Source organism: Phyllobates terribilis, unplaced genomic scaffold, assembly GCF_046119375.1.
Source record: "Phyllobates terribilis strain yellow unplaced genomic scaffold, ASM4611937v1 Scaffold_11__3_contigs__length_659146591, whole genome shotgun sequence".
NCBI lineage: Eukaryota > Metazoa > Chordata > Amphibia > Anura > Dendrobatidae > Phyllobates > Phyllobates terribilis.
Window position 1 is genome coordinate 633760391 of NW_027362771.1, and position 15679 is coordinate 633776069.

The 15679-nt window shown below is 46.6% G+C and overlaps 1 protein-coding gene across 1 annotated transcript; it reads left to right on the plus strand.

Annotated features, from left to right (window-relative positions):
* Nucleotides 1–14403: 14403 nt before the first annotated feature.
* Nucleotides 14404–15336, plus strand: LOC141167527 (olfactory receptor 11L1-like). The gene has a single exon (XM_073654921.1). It carries the CDS (start codon nucleotides 14404–14406, stop codon nucleotides 15334–15336), a length of 933 nt encoding a protein of 310 aa, XP_073511022.1.
* The last annotated feature ends 343 nt before the right edge of the window (nucleotides 15337–15679 follow it).

A 15679-nucleotide genomic window follows, 5' to 3' on the forward strand; every position in this document is an offset into this window, starting at 1 on the left:
TAGCCTCAGCATTCCACTTGTCTGTCTTTTGCAATGCTCTTTGCAGAGAATTAAAGAGGAGGCATTACAGCCAGAGTATGATGAGATGGATCAAGAAGCCATAGCAGTCGATTACACACAGCTCAGCCTCACCTCATCCCAACGTGCATTGGAGGACAATGAAGGAGAGGAGGAGGAGGAGGAGGAAGAATAAGAGCTGGTATCATGCGCTGTAGATGGTAGTACCTTTACAACTGTCATACCGTCGGTTCAGCATGGGTGGCCTGAGGACAGGGGGGAGGAGGAGGAGGAGGAGAGCATGGCCAGTCATCATCTTGGTAAGGACACGGAAGTCTTGACTGTTACCAGTCTGGCACGCATGGCTGACTTTATGTTACGCTGGCTTAACCGTGACCCTCGCATTGTCAAAATGTTGGGTGACAGTCATTACTGGTTGGTGACTCTTTTATACCCCACTACAAGGAGAACTTTCACTCTATTGTAACTGAGGAGGAGAGGTCTACAAAAATGGGGCAGTACCAGAAGTCCCTTGCTGCAGAACTGTTAAAAAAATCTCATCTCAACAGGCTAGTGGCAGAGGTCACAGTTCGTTGCCCAACCAAGGCGTACATGCAAGAGAGGCGCAACTCAAATCCAGCAGAGGCAGGGGAACACTGTCAATGTTCTGGGACAGTTTTCTGAGACCCGCCCAGCTTACAGGCCCTGAGGCGCAGGGTACTCTCACAAGGAGTGGAAAGTTTCAAAAGGTGGTGAGGGAGTACCTCGCCGACCGTACCAGAGTCCTCCGTGATTCCTCTGTGCCTTTTAATTTTTGGGTATCCAAGCTGGACACATGGAATGAAATTGGTCGGTATGCCTTGGAGGTTCTGGCCTGCCATGCCACTAGCGTGTTACTTCAGCGTGTTTTTAGTGCCACTGGGGGAAATATAACTGATAAGAGCACTCGCCTGTCAGCTGACAAGCTGACCCTTATCAAAATGAACAAGGGCTGGATTGGGCCAGACTTCTCATCAGCACCAAATGACAGCAGAGTAACAAAGTCAAATCCACTGTGTTATTTCAGAAGGTGTATTCACATGCACTGCTTCACACCCACACATGGGTATATGCTTCCTCATTTAGACTGTTTTATGCTCTTCTCCTAATCCTCAGCCTCCACCACCACTATACCACCAGGGTGACTGTGGTCTGTGTTGCCATTATTGCAAGTTTCTCCGGCCTTATTTTTTGCAGCTTTTTCTGGGAAGGCATAAGCAAAGACTATGGAGACCCACTCACCAATAATGGGAATAATGTTTTTAAGATGCTGTACTGTATGGCTCTTGTAAGGGGCATTAAAACCATCTTGTTAAGCTATTGTGACCTCCACCAATTTTCCATGGGGCATTAAAACCGTATTGTTAAGCTACTGTGACCTCCACGTCTCTTCCGAGGGACATTAAAACAGTCTTGTTAAGCTATTGCGACCTCCACCACTTTTCCAAGGGGCATTAAAACTGTCTTGTTGAGCTACTGTGACCTCCATGTCTCTTCCGAGGGGCATTAAAACCATCTCGTTATGCTGCTGCGAACTCCACGTCTCTTCCAAGGTGCATTAAAAGCATCTTGTTAAACCACTCTGAACTCCACAGCTCTTCCAAGGGGCATTGAAATGTTGTTTTTAATTAGCTCTAACCATCACGACTCTTCCAACGGGCATTCCATTTCCTCCTAATTTTTGTCAGCTTTTTCGTGGATGGCATAACCAAAGACTATGGGAGACCCACTCCCCAATAATGGGTAAAATGTTTGTAATATGCTGTACTGCATGGCTCTTGTAAGGGGCATTGCAAGTTCCTCAGTCCTAATTTTTGGCAACTTTTGCTTGGAAGGCATAAGCAAAGACTATGGGCGACCTACTCCCCAATAATGGGAATAATGTTTGTAATATTCTGTACTGCATGGCTCTTGTAAGGGGCATTGCAAGTTTCTCTGTCCTAATTTTTTGGCAGCTTTTGCTTGGAAGGCATAAGCAAAGACTATGAGAGACCCACTCCCCAATAATGGGAATAATGTTTTTAAGATGCTGTACTGTATGGCTCTTGTAAAGGGCATTAAACCATATTGTTAAGCTACTGTGACCTCCATGTCTCTTCCAAGGGGCATTAAAACCATCTCGTTAAGCTACTGTGACCTCCACGTCTCTTCAAAGGAGCATTAAAAGCATCTTGCTAAACCACTCTGAACTTCACAGCTCTTCCAAGGGGCATTGAAATGTTGATTTTTATTACCTCTAACCTCCACGACTTTTCCAACGGGCATTGCATTTCCTCCTAATTTTAGTCAGTGTTTGATTTTCAAGAAAAGGTGAAAACTAAGGGAGACCCATTCCCGGATAATGGGTAGAAGGTTTTAGTGTGCTGTAATCCACGTCTGTTTCAAGGGGCATTGCAGGTCCTCATAATTTTTGGAAAGCCTTCAATTCACTGCTTAGGCCAACAGTGTACAGGAAACCCAGTTGCTATAATTGGAAAAAATGGTTTAGTTAAGGCCCTCTGACCTCCATGTCACTTACAAGGGGCATTGAAGTGCCTCGAAATTTTTGGTAGGCATTGCACTCACTGTATGCCCTATAACTATGTAGCCTAACTGCTCCTTTTGTTACAGAAACATATCCTACAAGACATGTGTGGCTGACTGGCCTGGTATTGATGTGAATGGTCCCTGTTCCTCCTGCTCTTTCTCCTTTTCCACCACCTCATCCATCATTTATCACCTGAAGCTTTGTTTTAATTGGAGTCATAGAACTGGGAAAGTAGCAGGAAAACATCCAGCAATCCTCGGAGGAGGTAGGATATGCGCCAAAACTCTTACCACCTCAGGCCTAGCCGCTACTACATACATATGACGCGCCCCTGGGCCTGTGTCGCGCTGCGTTGCACACGCGGGAGCTTACCCGGAGCCGGATCTCTTGAGGGTTGTAGTCTCGTGGCGGTGACCCGGTCCGTGCCCAGGGAGTCAAACTGAGCGGCGATGTAACAGCGGTAGATGTAGGACGACTACGCCACCCGTTGAATGCAGCTATGGAGCTGCCGCTGCAGGACAGTCCGCTGAGGCCGGTGGATGGATGGTGCAGCGTAGATGGTATAACCCCCAACGGGAGGGGTATGGCCTCAGGGCAGCAGATGTGGATGATGGGGGTAGCAGGAACCACTCAGAGACGGTGCGGTGTAATTCAGGGTCTTTACTGGTAACAACGATAGACCCTCCCGGAGTACTTGCTAGTGAACGGGGCCTGGTCAGTCCTTGAGCAGATGGGATCTCCCCTGGCCAGGCGGAGTTGTAGGCCTCCCAAACTGACTGTACTCTTCTGGCTACCTTGCTAGAAGCGGATATAAGTAGCCCACGTCCCTGAGTGTACCGTGTGGTGCTCACCCGTATGGCCGGTGACTCGGGGCCTTCTAATGGCTTCCGCTCCACGATGGCGGTGCTGGTCCCACGCGTGTGACCGTGCCTTCGGGTTTCTGGGCCTGAGGACCTGAAATCCCCTGCCGGTCGGCTTCTGCTGCTGGGTAAGAGTTAGTCCCCACAGCCTCGGACGCCGGGTCCGGTAAGAAAGCTTCTCAGTCAGGGCGAGCTCTGCAGCTGCCAGCCCCTGACTCATAGTAGTATTGCTTCTGCTGTTTCTTGTCTCTACTCTCCTTGACTGACTAACCCTGCCTCAGCCCAGGGTTTATACAGGGGAAGTTCTTCCCCTCCCAAGACTGGGCAGGAGGTGTGGCATGCACAGGATCCCTGACCAAAGGACCTCCCACCTGCTCTCAGACATAACATTACATTACTGTGGAAAACCAGACCCCTGGGGTGCCACATTCCCCCCTAGTGAAATTTAGTACTCCGGGACTAAACATATTTTAGAAAAAACATAACAAGATATAACAACAATAATAGTACAATAAGAAGAAACACATAAAGGTGGTCACGGCATGTCCGTAACCGGGTGTAGTCTTTGAAGAAAGCAAGGTGTCCATTTCACCAAAACATGGAGACGTAACCAGGTAGGGGTCTGTCCTACCCCGAGTCCTTAACAGTCTCTAGTCCATCCTGGGTTACGCTCCAACTATGTACAAGGATTCCCGGTAAATCCACCAAGGATTCCTAAAAATAACTGGAAACACAAAATTATACACAAGCAACAATACACAGATAAACATAAATAAAACAATTTATACACTTCAAATCCTCCAGCGTGCGGGTAACTGGCCTCTAGTGGCCCTAGTGGACCTACGGAGCTGACTGTCTGGCCCTGAACTACAGGGTGTAGGAGCTGTCAAGGGTAAACTAGGCAGCTGTTTACCGGCTCTTTGTCTCACTAGGGGTACGGCAGGCTCACTATAAGCAGAGGGTTGATCCTCCTGTTCTGCTTGTGTGGAGTCTTCTGCCTCCTGGACCGGCTGTTCTTCCAGCTCTACCTGTTGCTCCGTAGGTGCTTGGGATGCTGGTTGGAGGAAGGTGAGTACGGGTACCACAACTGCACCATTGACTTGAGTCCAAGACCGAGGGAAGTCCCCGAGCACAGTACTAACCATATCTTCCCTTTCCTCTACGGGTCGATGGTCTTCTTGTTCCTCTTCAGGGTTCCTCAGTTGTTCGGGACACTTCTTCAGGTGGTCCCGGGATACAATGGCTGTGGTTTCCCCTCCGTCTTTACTGATGGTACAAACCTTCGGGTTCTCGTGGCTTGAGGGCAGTACGGTGTACGGGTCCTTCTCCCACTGGTCATCCAACTTGTGGAGCCGTCTCTTCCTCTTCAAGACCTGCTCTCCGGGTACCAGGGGAACAGCGGGAGCATACTGGTTGTAAGTTTTCTCTTGTCTTTCCCTAGCCTGACAGAGACTTCGCTCCACGCTCTCCTGTACTTTCCGGTACTGCTGCTGCCTCTCTGTGTCCCAGTCTGTTTCTGGTGAAGTGTCCTCGGGTGTCAGGACTCCCATTTCCAGGTCAACAGGTAACTTACCAGGTCTTGCCCTCATTAGGTAAGCCGGGGTACAGTTGGTGGAACCTACCGGGATGTGGTTGTATAGGTCCACCAGATCGGGCAACTTCTCAGGCCACAGACTGCATTCTTCCAGGGGCAACGTTTTTAGAAGATCCATTACCACCTGGTTCATTTTCTCACAAAGTCCATTAGTTTGCGGATGGTAGGGTGTCGTCCTTATCTTCCGGCAGCCATACAGATTGCAGAATTCCTGGAAGACCTCCGCTTCAAAGGCAGGTCCCTGGTCCGTCAGCACTTGGTCCGGGTACCCGTGTGGACGGCAAAAGTGCTGCTGGAAGGCTCTAGCTGCTGTTTGAGCCGTTAAGTCCTTGACGGTGACGACAACCAGAAACCGGGAGTAATGATCCACGATGGTTAACGCGTAGACGTAGCCACTTCTGCTTGGGGTCAGTTTTACATGATCCAAGGCTACCAGTTCCAACGGTTGCCGGGTGACGATGGACTGCAGGGGAGTCTTCTGGCTGGCACGGTCCTTCCTTCTCAGGTTGCACGGGCCACAGTCTCTGCACCACTTCTCGATGGTTCCCCTCATGCCTACCCAGTGGAACCGCTCGCGCAGCAGGAACTCCAGCTTCTTCCACCCGAAGTGTCCAGCTCCGTCGTGGTATGCCTCCATCACCATGGCTGCGTCTCTTCGTGGCACCACTACTTGCCAGAGTAATTCATGCGTCCGGGAGTTAACCATTCTGCGGCACAACTTCCCTTTGTAAAGGAACAGTCGACTCTTCTCTGCCCATAGTTGTTTGGCTTCCTCCGGAGCGTCTGGTTCAAGGCGAGCCTCCGGCCGAGTCAGCATCTCCTTCACCAGTCGGACGGCAGGGTCGCTGTCTTGCGTTTCCGCCCAGTTGTAGTGGGGTAAGGGGTTCAACGTAGCAGCCTGCTTACTCCTTACCCAGTGGGAATACTGGATAGTCCCATGACGGTGGAATGCAGGGAGTTCAACTTCTTCCAGTCCCTCCGGATCTTCTCCTCCGTCCGGCAGGTTGGGCATCCTGGACAGGGCGTCCGCGTTGGTATTGGAGCGTCCTGCCCGGTATTTGATTGTGAATTCGTAGTTGGACAGACGGGCCATCCACCTCTGCTCCAGGGCACCGAGTCTTGCCGTGTCCAGGTGTGTCAACGGGTTGTTATCCGTGTACACGGTGAACCGGGAAGAAGCGAGGTAATGCTTAAAGCGCTCGGTGACTGCCCATACTACGGCCAGGAACTCTAACTTAAATGAGCTGTAATTCTCGGGGTTCCTTTCGGTGGGTCGCAGTTTTCGGCTGGCGTAGGCGATTACTCGTTCCTTCCCCTGCTGGATCTGGGACAGTACGGCTCCTAGCCCGATGTTACTGGCGTCGGTGTAGAGGATAAAGGGCTGGCTATAATCCGGGTACGCCAGGATTTCGTCCCCCGTGAGGGCCATCTTCAGCTGGCGGAAGGACTCTTCTTCCAGCTCCTCCCATTTGAAGGGCGGCTTCTGGTTCTTGGCCTTCCGGGACTGGCCTATCAGGAGGTCCTGCATAGGTGCTGCCTTTTTGGTGAAACCGGGAATAAACCTTCGGTAGTAGCCTACCAACCCGAGGAACTGCCGCACTTCTTTTACGCTGGAGGGGCTTGGCCATTCCTTAATTGCGGTGATCTTATCAGGGTCGGGAGCCACTCCGTCAGCGCTCACCACGTGTCCCAGGTACTGCACCTTTGGTTTCAGGAGGTGACACTTGGAGGGTTTCACCTTTAGGCCGTAACTTGCCAGAGCTTCGAACACTTCCGCCAGGTGTTTCAGGTGGTCCTCATACGTCTTGGAATATACGATGACATCGTCCAGGTACAACAGGACCGTCTCGAAGTTTCTGTGGCCCAGACAACACTCCATTAGTCGTTGGAAGGTTCCCGGTGCGTTGCAGAGTCTGAACGGCATGCAGGTGAACTCGCTAAATCCCATCGGGGTGGTGAATGCGGTCTTCTCCCGGTCCGCCTCTGCTACAGGAACCTGCCAGTACCCGCTAGTGAGATCCAAGGTAGAGAAGAAGTTAGCAGATCTTAAAGCAGCCAATGACTCCTCTATCCTTGGTAAGGGGTACGCATCCTTGTGTGTGATACGATTGATTTTCCGGTAATCTACACACATCCTCATGGTGTTGTCTTTCTTTCGGACTAAGACTAGTGGAGCTGCCCAGGGGCTACAGCTATCCCTGATCACCCCAGCCTCCTTCATGTCTCTAAGCATCCCCTTGGCGTGTTGGTAGTGGGCAGGGGGTACGGGTCGATACCTCTCTTTTATAGGAGGATGGTCTCCCGTGGGGATGTGGTGTTCTACCCCCTTGACTCGCCCGAAGTCTAACGGGTGTTTACTGAACACTCTCTCGTACTCCTGAACCACCCGATAGACTCCTTGTTTCTGGTGTGCGGGAGTGGAGTCAGTACCCAGATGTAGTTGCTGACACCAGTCCTCAATGTTTTTCTTAGAGCCGTTACCTTCCTCCGGGTGAGATGGAGGCAAGGGTTCCACAGATTGTATAGAATTTTGGTTAATGGTATATAATTTGGCTAGCGTGGCATACCGGGGCAGGTACACTTCCCTCTCCCCGATATTTATTATGCGAACGGGCACCCTCCCATGGCGTACATCAACCACCCCCCGTGCTGTCAAAATGGTGGGCCTACTGTCCGAGTAAACTGGCTTTACCATTGCCTGGTAATCTCTACCTCTCAGACCAATAGCTGCCCGGCACCAAATCATCATTTCACTTTTTGGGGGCATGGCAATAGGAAAAGGGTCACACATTCTTACGCTACCAATCTCACCGCCGGAGAGTTCCACCTGTTGCCGTCGCATCAGTGCCCGGATCTCTTTCTGGAGCACCCGCTGCTCGCCGGAGCTGGCGTTCTTGGCAACCTGCTGTAAAAGGAAAATCACCTCTGCAAGACAATTTTCAATTACATTAGTTCCTAGAGTTATTTTTGGGTGACTCTCATGTTTGTCAATATCTACAATGATCAGTCCCTGTGCTGCCAGTTCGACTCTACCGATTTTGATGGTCACCTCTTTAAATCCGATCTGTGGCACGGGCTGGCCATTGCTGGCGATGATACTCAAGTCGTCGTCAGGGTAGCATTCCGAGAAAACAAAGCAGATGCTAACTTCTATCATCATCATCATGAGCCTCACCTCGGCACTGTCAACTCCCCTGATGGAGAAGCCATTGCTCACCGGAGGAGTATGGTTCTCTGGTAGGCTCATCCAATGCTGCCCTAAAGCAGGCCAGGCTAAGAAAAGTGTAGGGGAAGGTGACAGGAGAGATAGGGGTGGCTGGGGACTGTTTATGGACACCCGGCCGCCCCCAGGCGGCTGGGGACCATGTGTGGACACCCGGCCGCGGGGCGATTGGGGATCGAGTATGTACACCCGGCTGCTCCCTGGCGGCTGGGGAGCGAGCATGGGCACCCGGCCGCTGGGTGGCTGGGGACTGAGTATGGATACCTCGCTGCCGAAGCAGCCATGAGGTAGTGGCCAGCTTCAGCCTCCTCCAAACTAAAAGGCCCAATTTCAAGTGCAAGTTAGCAGTATGGCATTGCAGCCTGTGGGTGTGTGGGTGGCAGGCTGCTCACTTACGCTTGCATTCCAAGAAAACAAAGCAGATGCTAACTTCTATCATCATCATCATGCTCCTAACCTTGGCACTCTCAACTCCCCTGATGGAGAAGCCAGGGCCCACCGGAGGAGTCTCGTTCTCTGGTGGGCTCATCCATTGCTGCCCTAAAGCAGGTCAGGCTAAGAAAAGTGTGGGGGAAGGTGACAGGAGAAATAGGGGCAGCTGAGGACCATATATGGACACCCGGCTGCCCCCAGGCGGCTGAAGACCGAGCTTGGACACCCGGCCGACGGGCATCTGGGGACTGAGAATGGATACCTTGCTGCCAAAGCAGCCATGAGGTAGTGGCCCCCTTCAGCCTCCTCCAAACTAAAAGGTCCCATTTCAAGTGCAAGCTAGCAGCCTGCGGGTGGGTGGGTGGTTGGCTGCATATTTGCACTTGCATTGCAAGGAATGGGGGAGGTACAATTGAACACTGCCCTGTGACAAGGACTTGCACGGGGATAATTGCAAGTCTGCATCTTCTGATGCGGCAAGGATCACTTAAGATGGCCACACTTTTAGGCAGTGACCTTGGTGTCAGAGTTGCTTCCAGGAATCTTCCTCATGCTGTTACCATGTCTTTTCAGCACTGTATGCATGTGTCACACAGCACATGATCAGATAAGGTTGTAAAATGTTAAAATGACATTTCCCGGTAAATGCATTTGTCACGGTTGAAAGCAATACAAAATTGAAAAAGCGCATAAAAAAGGCTACTTGTGAACATAGCCCAAGGTGTAGAGGAGTATTTTTGTTTTTAATTATTTATTTTAACTTATACACAAGTCTTTACTCTGGAAAGGAACTTCCTTAACATATTTCACAGGAAAACCGTTTCAGTTTCATTTTTGAATATTTTATTGTGAGCCCGTAAAAGTGGCTCTGGGGGTCATAAATGCTTCCTGGGGCGATCCTCATGCTGTACCCATGTCTTTTGAGCACTGTCACTATCGTTTTGGGCGCTTTTTAGGCTTTCTACAGACTGCCAAGGGTGCCGCCGCAAAAATGCTTGGGTCTCCCATAGACTAACATTGGGCTCAATGCTCGGGTCGAGCACCCGAGTATCACGGTGAGCTCGGCCCAAGCTTGGAGCACCAGAACATTTTATTGCTTGTTCAACACTACTGATGAATTAAGAGGTCAGTTTAGAATTAGAACCTATCCGCATTACATTCTGAGGAAGGGATTTTAAGAAGCCAAGAGTAAAAAATAAGTAGAGCTTCTTAGACCTAAAGAAAGACTTATTGAAAACAGCTGCACGAGGTTTATCACGACATTTGATAATGGGTCACAAAAGGTTCGAGATATACTTGCCATGCACTGATCAATCCCCTATATGGATAGTGAAATCTGCAAACAATTGCCAAATCACGTAAAGATCACCTACAGACAGGGTAGATTAATCAGAGATAGACTAGTTCACAGTCACTTCTATACACCTCAAACACCAACCTGGTTATTCAATCACAAGGGCTGCTTCAAGTGCCTTAATTGCGTAATTGGCCATTTACCAGCGTTGGATACCTTGGTCACGCCAGACTCCTCACTCATCACTGCGTCCAAGGAATCCCAGCACTGCTCTTCAACTCCTTGCCCTATTTCCCAGTAATTAGTACACTGATGAAGGTCTTACCGACCGAAGCATTTATTACTGTGGACTACAAAAAATGAAAATATCAAATTCTACTATTTGGTGTGCCGAGGTTTCTCTACATATCTTCACGGTTTTGGACCCTACTCGTGCACCCAGGTCCAGTAGTGTTGCATCTTCAATCATCACATCCTAACCAGACACATAATAAATAGCTGTCACGGAGGTGAATCTGGTTCTTTGAAATTTACGGCAATCGATCATATTCCAAATCCACATAGAGGTGGTGATTGGAATAGATTAATTTGCAAGCAGAGACAAAATGGATATTTTATTACGCGTTTTATTTCAGTTCTGACTTGCTTCTTTCCTTATTGCTTCCTCTTCCATCTCATTTTAATGTTTATTGGTATTCATCCCACACTGCCAGGGGTAATCTTACATATTTCTATCATAACTCTTACAAATCTCTTCTTTTTGATTGCTTGAGTATATCTCTTCTACTGTTACCGGTGTTTGACAAGTAATAACTACAGATTTATTCGCATCCGTTGGTGTATATTCCTCAAGTAACTGGCTGTAATCTTTCACCGGTTATTGTGACTTTAATTGGACATGTCCCTTTTTAAATGTACATAGCTGTGATATCCAATGAACTAAAAGTATTTAAACACCAATCTTAGTCCCTCCCCTTCTGACCGCACGTGTCTACTAAATCAAATTGAAAAACATGTTCTGCATTTCATAATGAGTGGGCAGGTCTGGAGACGATTAAGTGAGGTTACCGGAAGTGACGTTCCATGTGGACCAAGGGGCTGGTTTGCATCCCAACCCAATGGCATGGAACAAATACAAATTTCGCATGAGCGGACATGACATAGACTAGTCATCGGAAGTGATGTTCCAAGCTGTCCAAGGGGCTTGTTTTCATTCCAGCCTGACTGCATGGAGGAATCACTAACTGCACACAGCAGGATGTGATTTAAACTAGTCAGCGGAAGTGATGTTTTGTGTGATCCAGCACTGTCACCGACTCACAGTGTGAAATGCACGCTAACAGATGGCATGAGCTATGCATAACTGTTAAGGGGACGGTTGCAAACAAATGTATTAAATAATGGAAGACAACAGAACCCAGGGTCCGCGATGCAGCTTGGAGGACAGCGGCCTAACACTTTCCAGATAAGAAGGTTAAACAACCAACTGAAAAAACAGTCCCTTCCGTGTTACTGCACACCGGAATAGGAAAAGGAATTTGCACTATCTCCGTTAGCTGCATGAGAGATGTGTGATAAATAATGTAACTGTAACCCTGTTTACAGCACAGGGATTACACTGCAGGTGCTAGGATTCATGTGTGATACAACGGACTGAGGAGTATCTCTCCACGTGTCTTTCAGGCGGTGCAGGGAATATGGCATCTGCAGACTGCTCGGGGTGTATGGCGACCCCTTTGTCGGAGCCAGACTGCCAGATGAAGCTACCTGCTTCCCTCCATCTAAGGCTGCCTATTCCCCACTAAACATGCCTAACAGAAGCTAAAGCACACGTGGAGCCCAAACGACCAAGCGTCCATACTAAAACACCATCACAGCTCAATGATCAGAGCGTGCCGCCATGTTTGTGGGAGTGCAATTTAAAAATTAAGCCCTGCACACCATCGCACTATTGGAGATGTCACCCGCGAACAATCAGGCAGTGCCAGGTCACCGGATCAGCTGACTCCCAAACCACCAATCACGGTCTGCCATGTCACAGGCTTGCTCAGTGCAGTGAATCCTGGACTTAGGCTGCAGCAGCCATGTTTCCCCCCCACAACCTACTTTTCATGTTGCTAGGAACAAAGATCCAGGAGACAACTTGTCCATTTTGTGCACCAGCTTAGCGTTGGGACTGACGACGATGCTGAGCAGCATCAGCCCCAGCTGGACCAGAGTTGGAGACCACAGAATCCACTGCTGGTTCTGAAGCCATTTTGAATCCAGCAAATGCCCGACGCCTAACAGTAACAAGGTAAATTTGAGTGCCTTTGATTGGCATAACCTCTTAACCAGATGCAGATCCTTTGAGCTCATCAGTGCATGCTCACAGGATTGGACAGGTTCTGAAGGCTTTGAACCTGTATCCTGCCCCAATCAATACTAACATATACATAAGGTTCCTAATCCCCACTGCTGTTTCACTCCATTTATAGCTAGTGAACACTGAAGGGGCTCCTAGGTTTAGCACTATGACTTAGCCCCCTAGGGCAAAATTGATATAGGTTCCCTGATGAATCAATCGGAGGTAACGAGTTGGGACAACTGCTAAAGGGAAAGTTCAGGGCCAAATATTGCAGCTTCAGCTGTGGACTGCCCATGGCGATAACCCCGTAAATTTTTCTGTGCCACTGAATATTAATACTCATTCTAACTGAATATTCTGATCCACCATTGGGGTGATTGGTAGTTATACCTCCTTGTAGGGGAGTTTTGATACACATTTTCAACTAAGCACAGACATTTGCACCATATGAGAACTTTATGGGTGTTTACATGTTGCTTGGTTGTACTACCTCTTTTTGTAACCGTCCTATGGATAGGATATGCTCATGAGATTGGTACGTAATCAAACTATATCTTGGTCCAAGATTTTACGTATTTTATTCGTCCATTTCTTGATACCTTTCTCATGATGGCTTCTGGTGTCCAAATGGTCTAATTTGTGGGTTTCACGCGCGACTATCTTTAAGTGTTTATTGTCTGTCTTGAAATCATGTTAATCGATATCTAGTAAAAGTTATTATTTATTGGCTTTGCTACTTGCTCCATGAGCTAATAACTCTGCAGAATCTAAAATGATATTTTAAATTGTCCATTTCACTTTATAAATTCATTTTACATTTTCTTCATATTCTCATATTCTCAAACCAAATTAATAATAACAGCTTTAATTTTAATGTTTACATTTTGATGACGCTAGAGACAATATTAAAAAAATCTCTGAAGATTCATACCTGGAACCTTGGCTCATACTTTGTATATATATATTCACTGCGGCTCATATTCATGAACACAACACGACTATTATGCCGTCTAACATTTAAGTTATTTTCCTCTAGATTTCTGCACAACAAAATTGAGATTAAAGAAATCAACTGAAAAAGCAAAACATATATGTAAGTATTCTTTTGAACAAATATTTAATAAAGTCTAATAAATTCTGCTCAAGATTTATCTTAAAGTATATAGAACTATATTGATTTTATTAAAAAAATAGACAAATGCGTTTTCAAACTTTATTTTTGCTTAACTCCTAAGGTCCAGCAAATTTTGCATTTGTTGCTTTTACTCTTATTCTTTCAAGAGCCATAACCTTTTTATTTTTCTGTCGACATAGTCATATGAGGGCTTATTTTTTGTGGGTCAAGTTGCAATTGTGAATAAATTATTATTTATTATTATAGCGCCCTTTATTCCATGGCGCATTACATGTGAAAAAAGGGGTATACATACATGAATAATTAGAATGATCTTTAACAAAACGTGACGGTGACTGGTACAGGAGCAGCGAGGACCCTGCCCGCGAGCGCTCACTGTCTACAAGGGATGGATACAAATGACAAGCCACAATGAAATGTCGGATGATGGTGTAGGATCAATGCATTTCAGAGTCACTCCATCTCCTTCTTCAGCACAGTCACAATTGACAATTGACTTTTCTTTAGGGTTGTTGACTCAGTTCTTCTGCTGCAAATCTTACTTTATATGTTAGGTAATGTATTCTAATCTCAGGAATTCTAAGGTTCTTTATACATTTAGTGGATGCTTAATGTTTCTTTTTACCTTCTTCTGGAATGAGTGGGTGGAGGGCTTTGAAAACTTATAAGACTTCATCAGTTTGTTAGATTTTATGTATGTAGCTTAACCATTTTAGATCTGGAGGACTTAGGATATTATATTTTCTGCAATAAATATATCCTTTATCCCTATGAATCACATTACTACGAGACTCATTAACTGATATTGTTTCAAAATCTACACTCAAGGATATCAGCTAACATGATTTGTTTTCTCTTTCTAAAAAAGATAAATAAAAAGGAGGACCACTGCAGCTAATACAAATAATAATATATTGTACTTATTTATTTTGGTAGCATGACCAGTTTGTTCTACATGTTGGAGAATAATCTGACTGCGGTCACAGACATTTTCCTTTTAGGATTTCAAATCAGCCTAGAATTAAAAATATTCCTTTTCTGTCTTCTCCTGATGATTTACTGTGGGGCAATATGTGGAAACCTCCTGATCATCACCCTGGTGTCCACCAGCAAGAACCTCCACACTCCAATGTACTTCTTCATCTCACAACTGTCCATCACTGACATCTTGGTGATCACAGATATTGTCCCCAACATGCTCCACATCCTACTGAACAATGGGGCGACCATTACTTTTGTTTGCTGTATCACTCAGTTATATTTTTTAGATGCTTCAGAAACAGTTGGATATCTTCTCCTTGCTGTGATGTCTTATGACCGATATGTGGCCATCTGTAAACCTCTACATTATAACGTTATCATGAAAAGTGGTCATTGTGTGATACTGACCATCATCTGTTGGGTATTTGGATTTTCTATTGTTTTCATTGACATGATAACTACAGCAAAACTAAACTATTGCGGGCCGAACATCATTGACCACGTATTCTGTGACCTTGTCCCCTTACTAGAACTTGCCTGTTCTGACACCTATATTGTTCATTTGGAGATTTATTTACTAAGTATTCCAGATCTCCTTATTCCTCTCACAATCATTGTAGTGTCTTATACCTGTATAGTTCTGGAAATCTTAAGGATCGCATCCAGTACTGGGAGACAGAAAGCCTTCTCCACCTGCAGCTCCCACCTCACTGTGGTCTCCATATTCTTCTGGACTATATTCAGTGTTTATATCGTCCCAACAAAAGGACAATCATCGACCATCAGTAAAATCTTATCACTGCTATATACTGTCTTTATTCCTTTTACTAACCCCATAATCTACAGCCTGAGAAATAAAGACTTTATAAAAGCCATACAAAAAGCATGTTATAAAAATGTAATCTAGAAAATAATAAATAATATTATAAGTATCACTGAGGCTAGACCAAGATACTCAGCCTAATTGTTCTACTTTGTTTTATAATGTTTCATGAGAAATTGTAAAGTTTGAAGATGTGAGTAGTACAGACTTTAGTTTTCTTTTAATCCTTTACTGACATGAAAAACTGATATTTCATATGCTGGCTCCCTGACTTTAACATGGGCTCACACGCTGATCCTGCATCTTTCCCAGCACATGATGGCTGATTTTATCAGCCTTCATGTGTCTTCAACAGCCGCGGGCTATTAACATGTTAAATGCTGCTGTCAATCACTGTCAATCACTAACAGCGGCATTTTACACACCC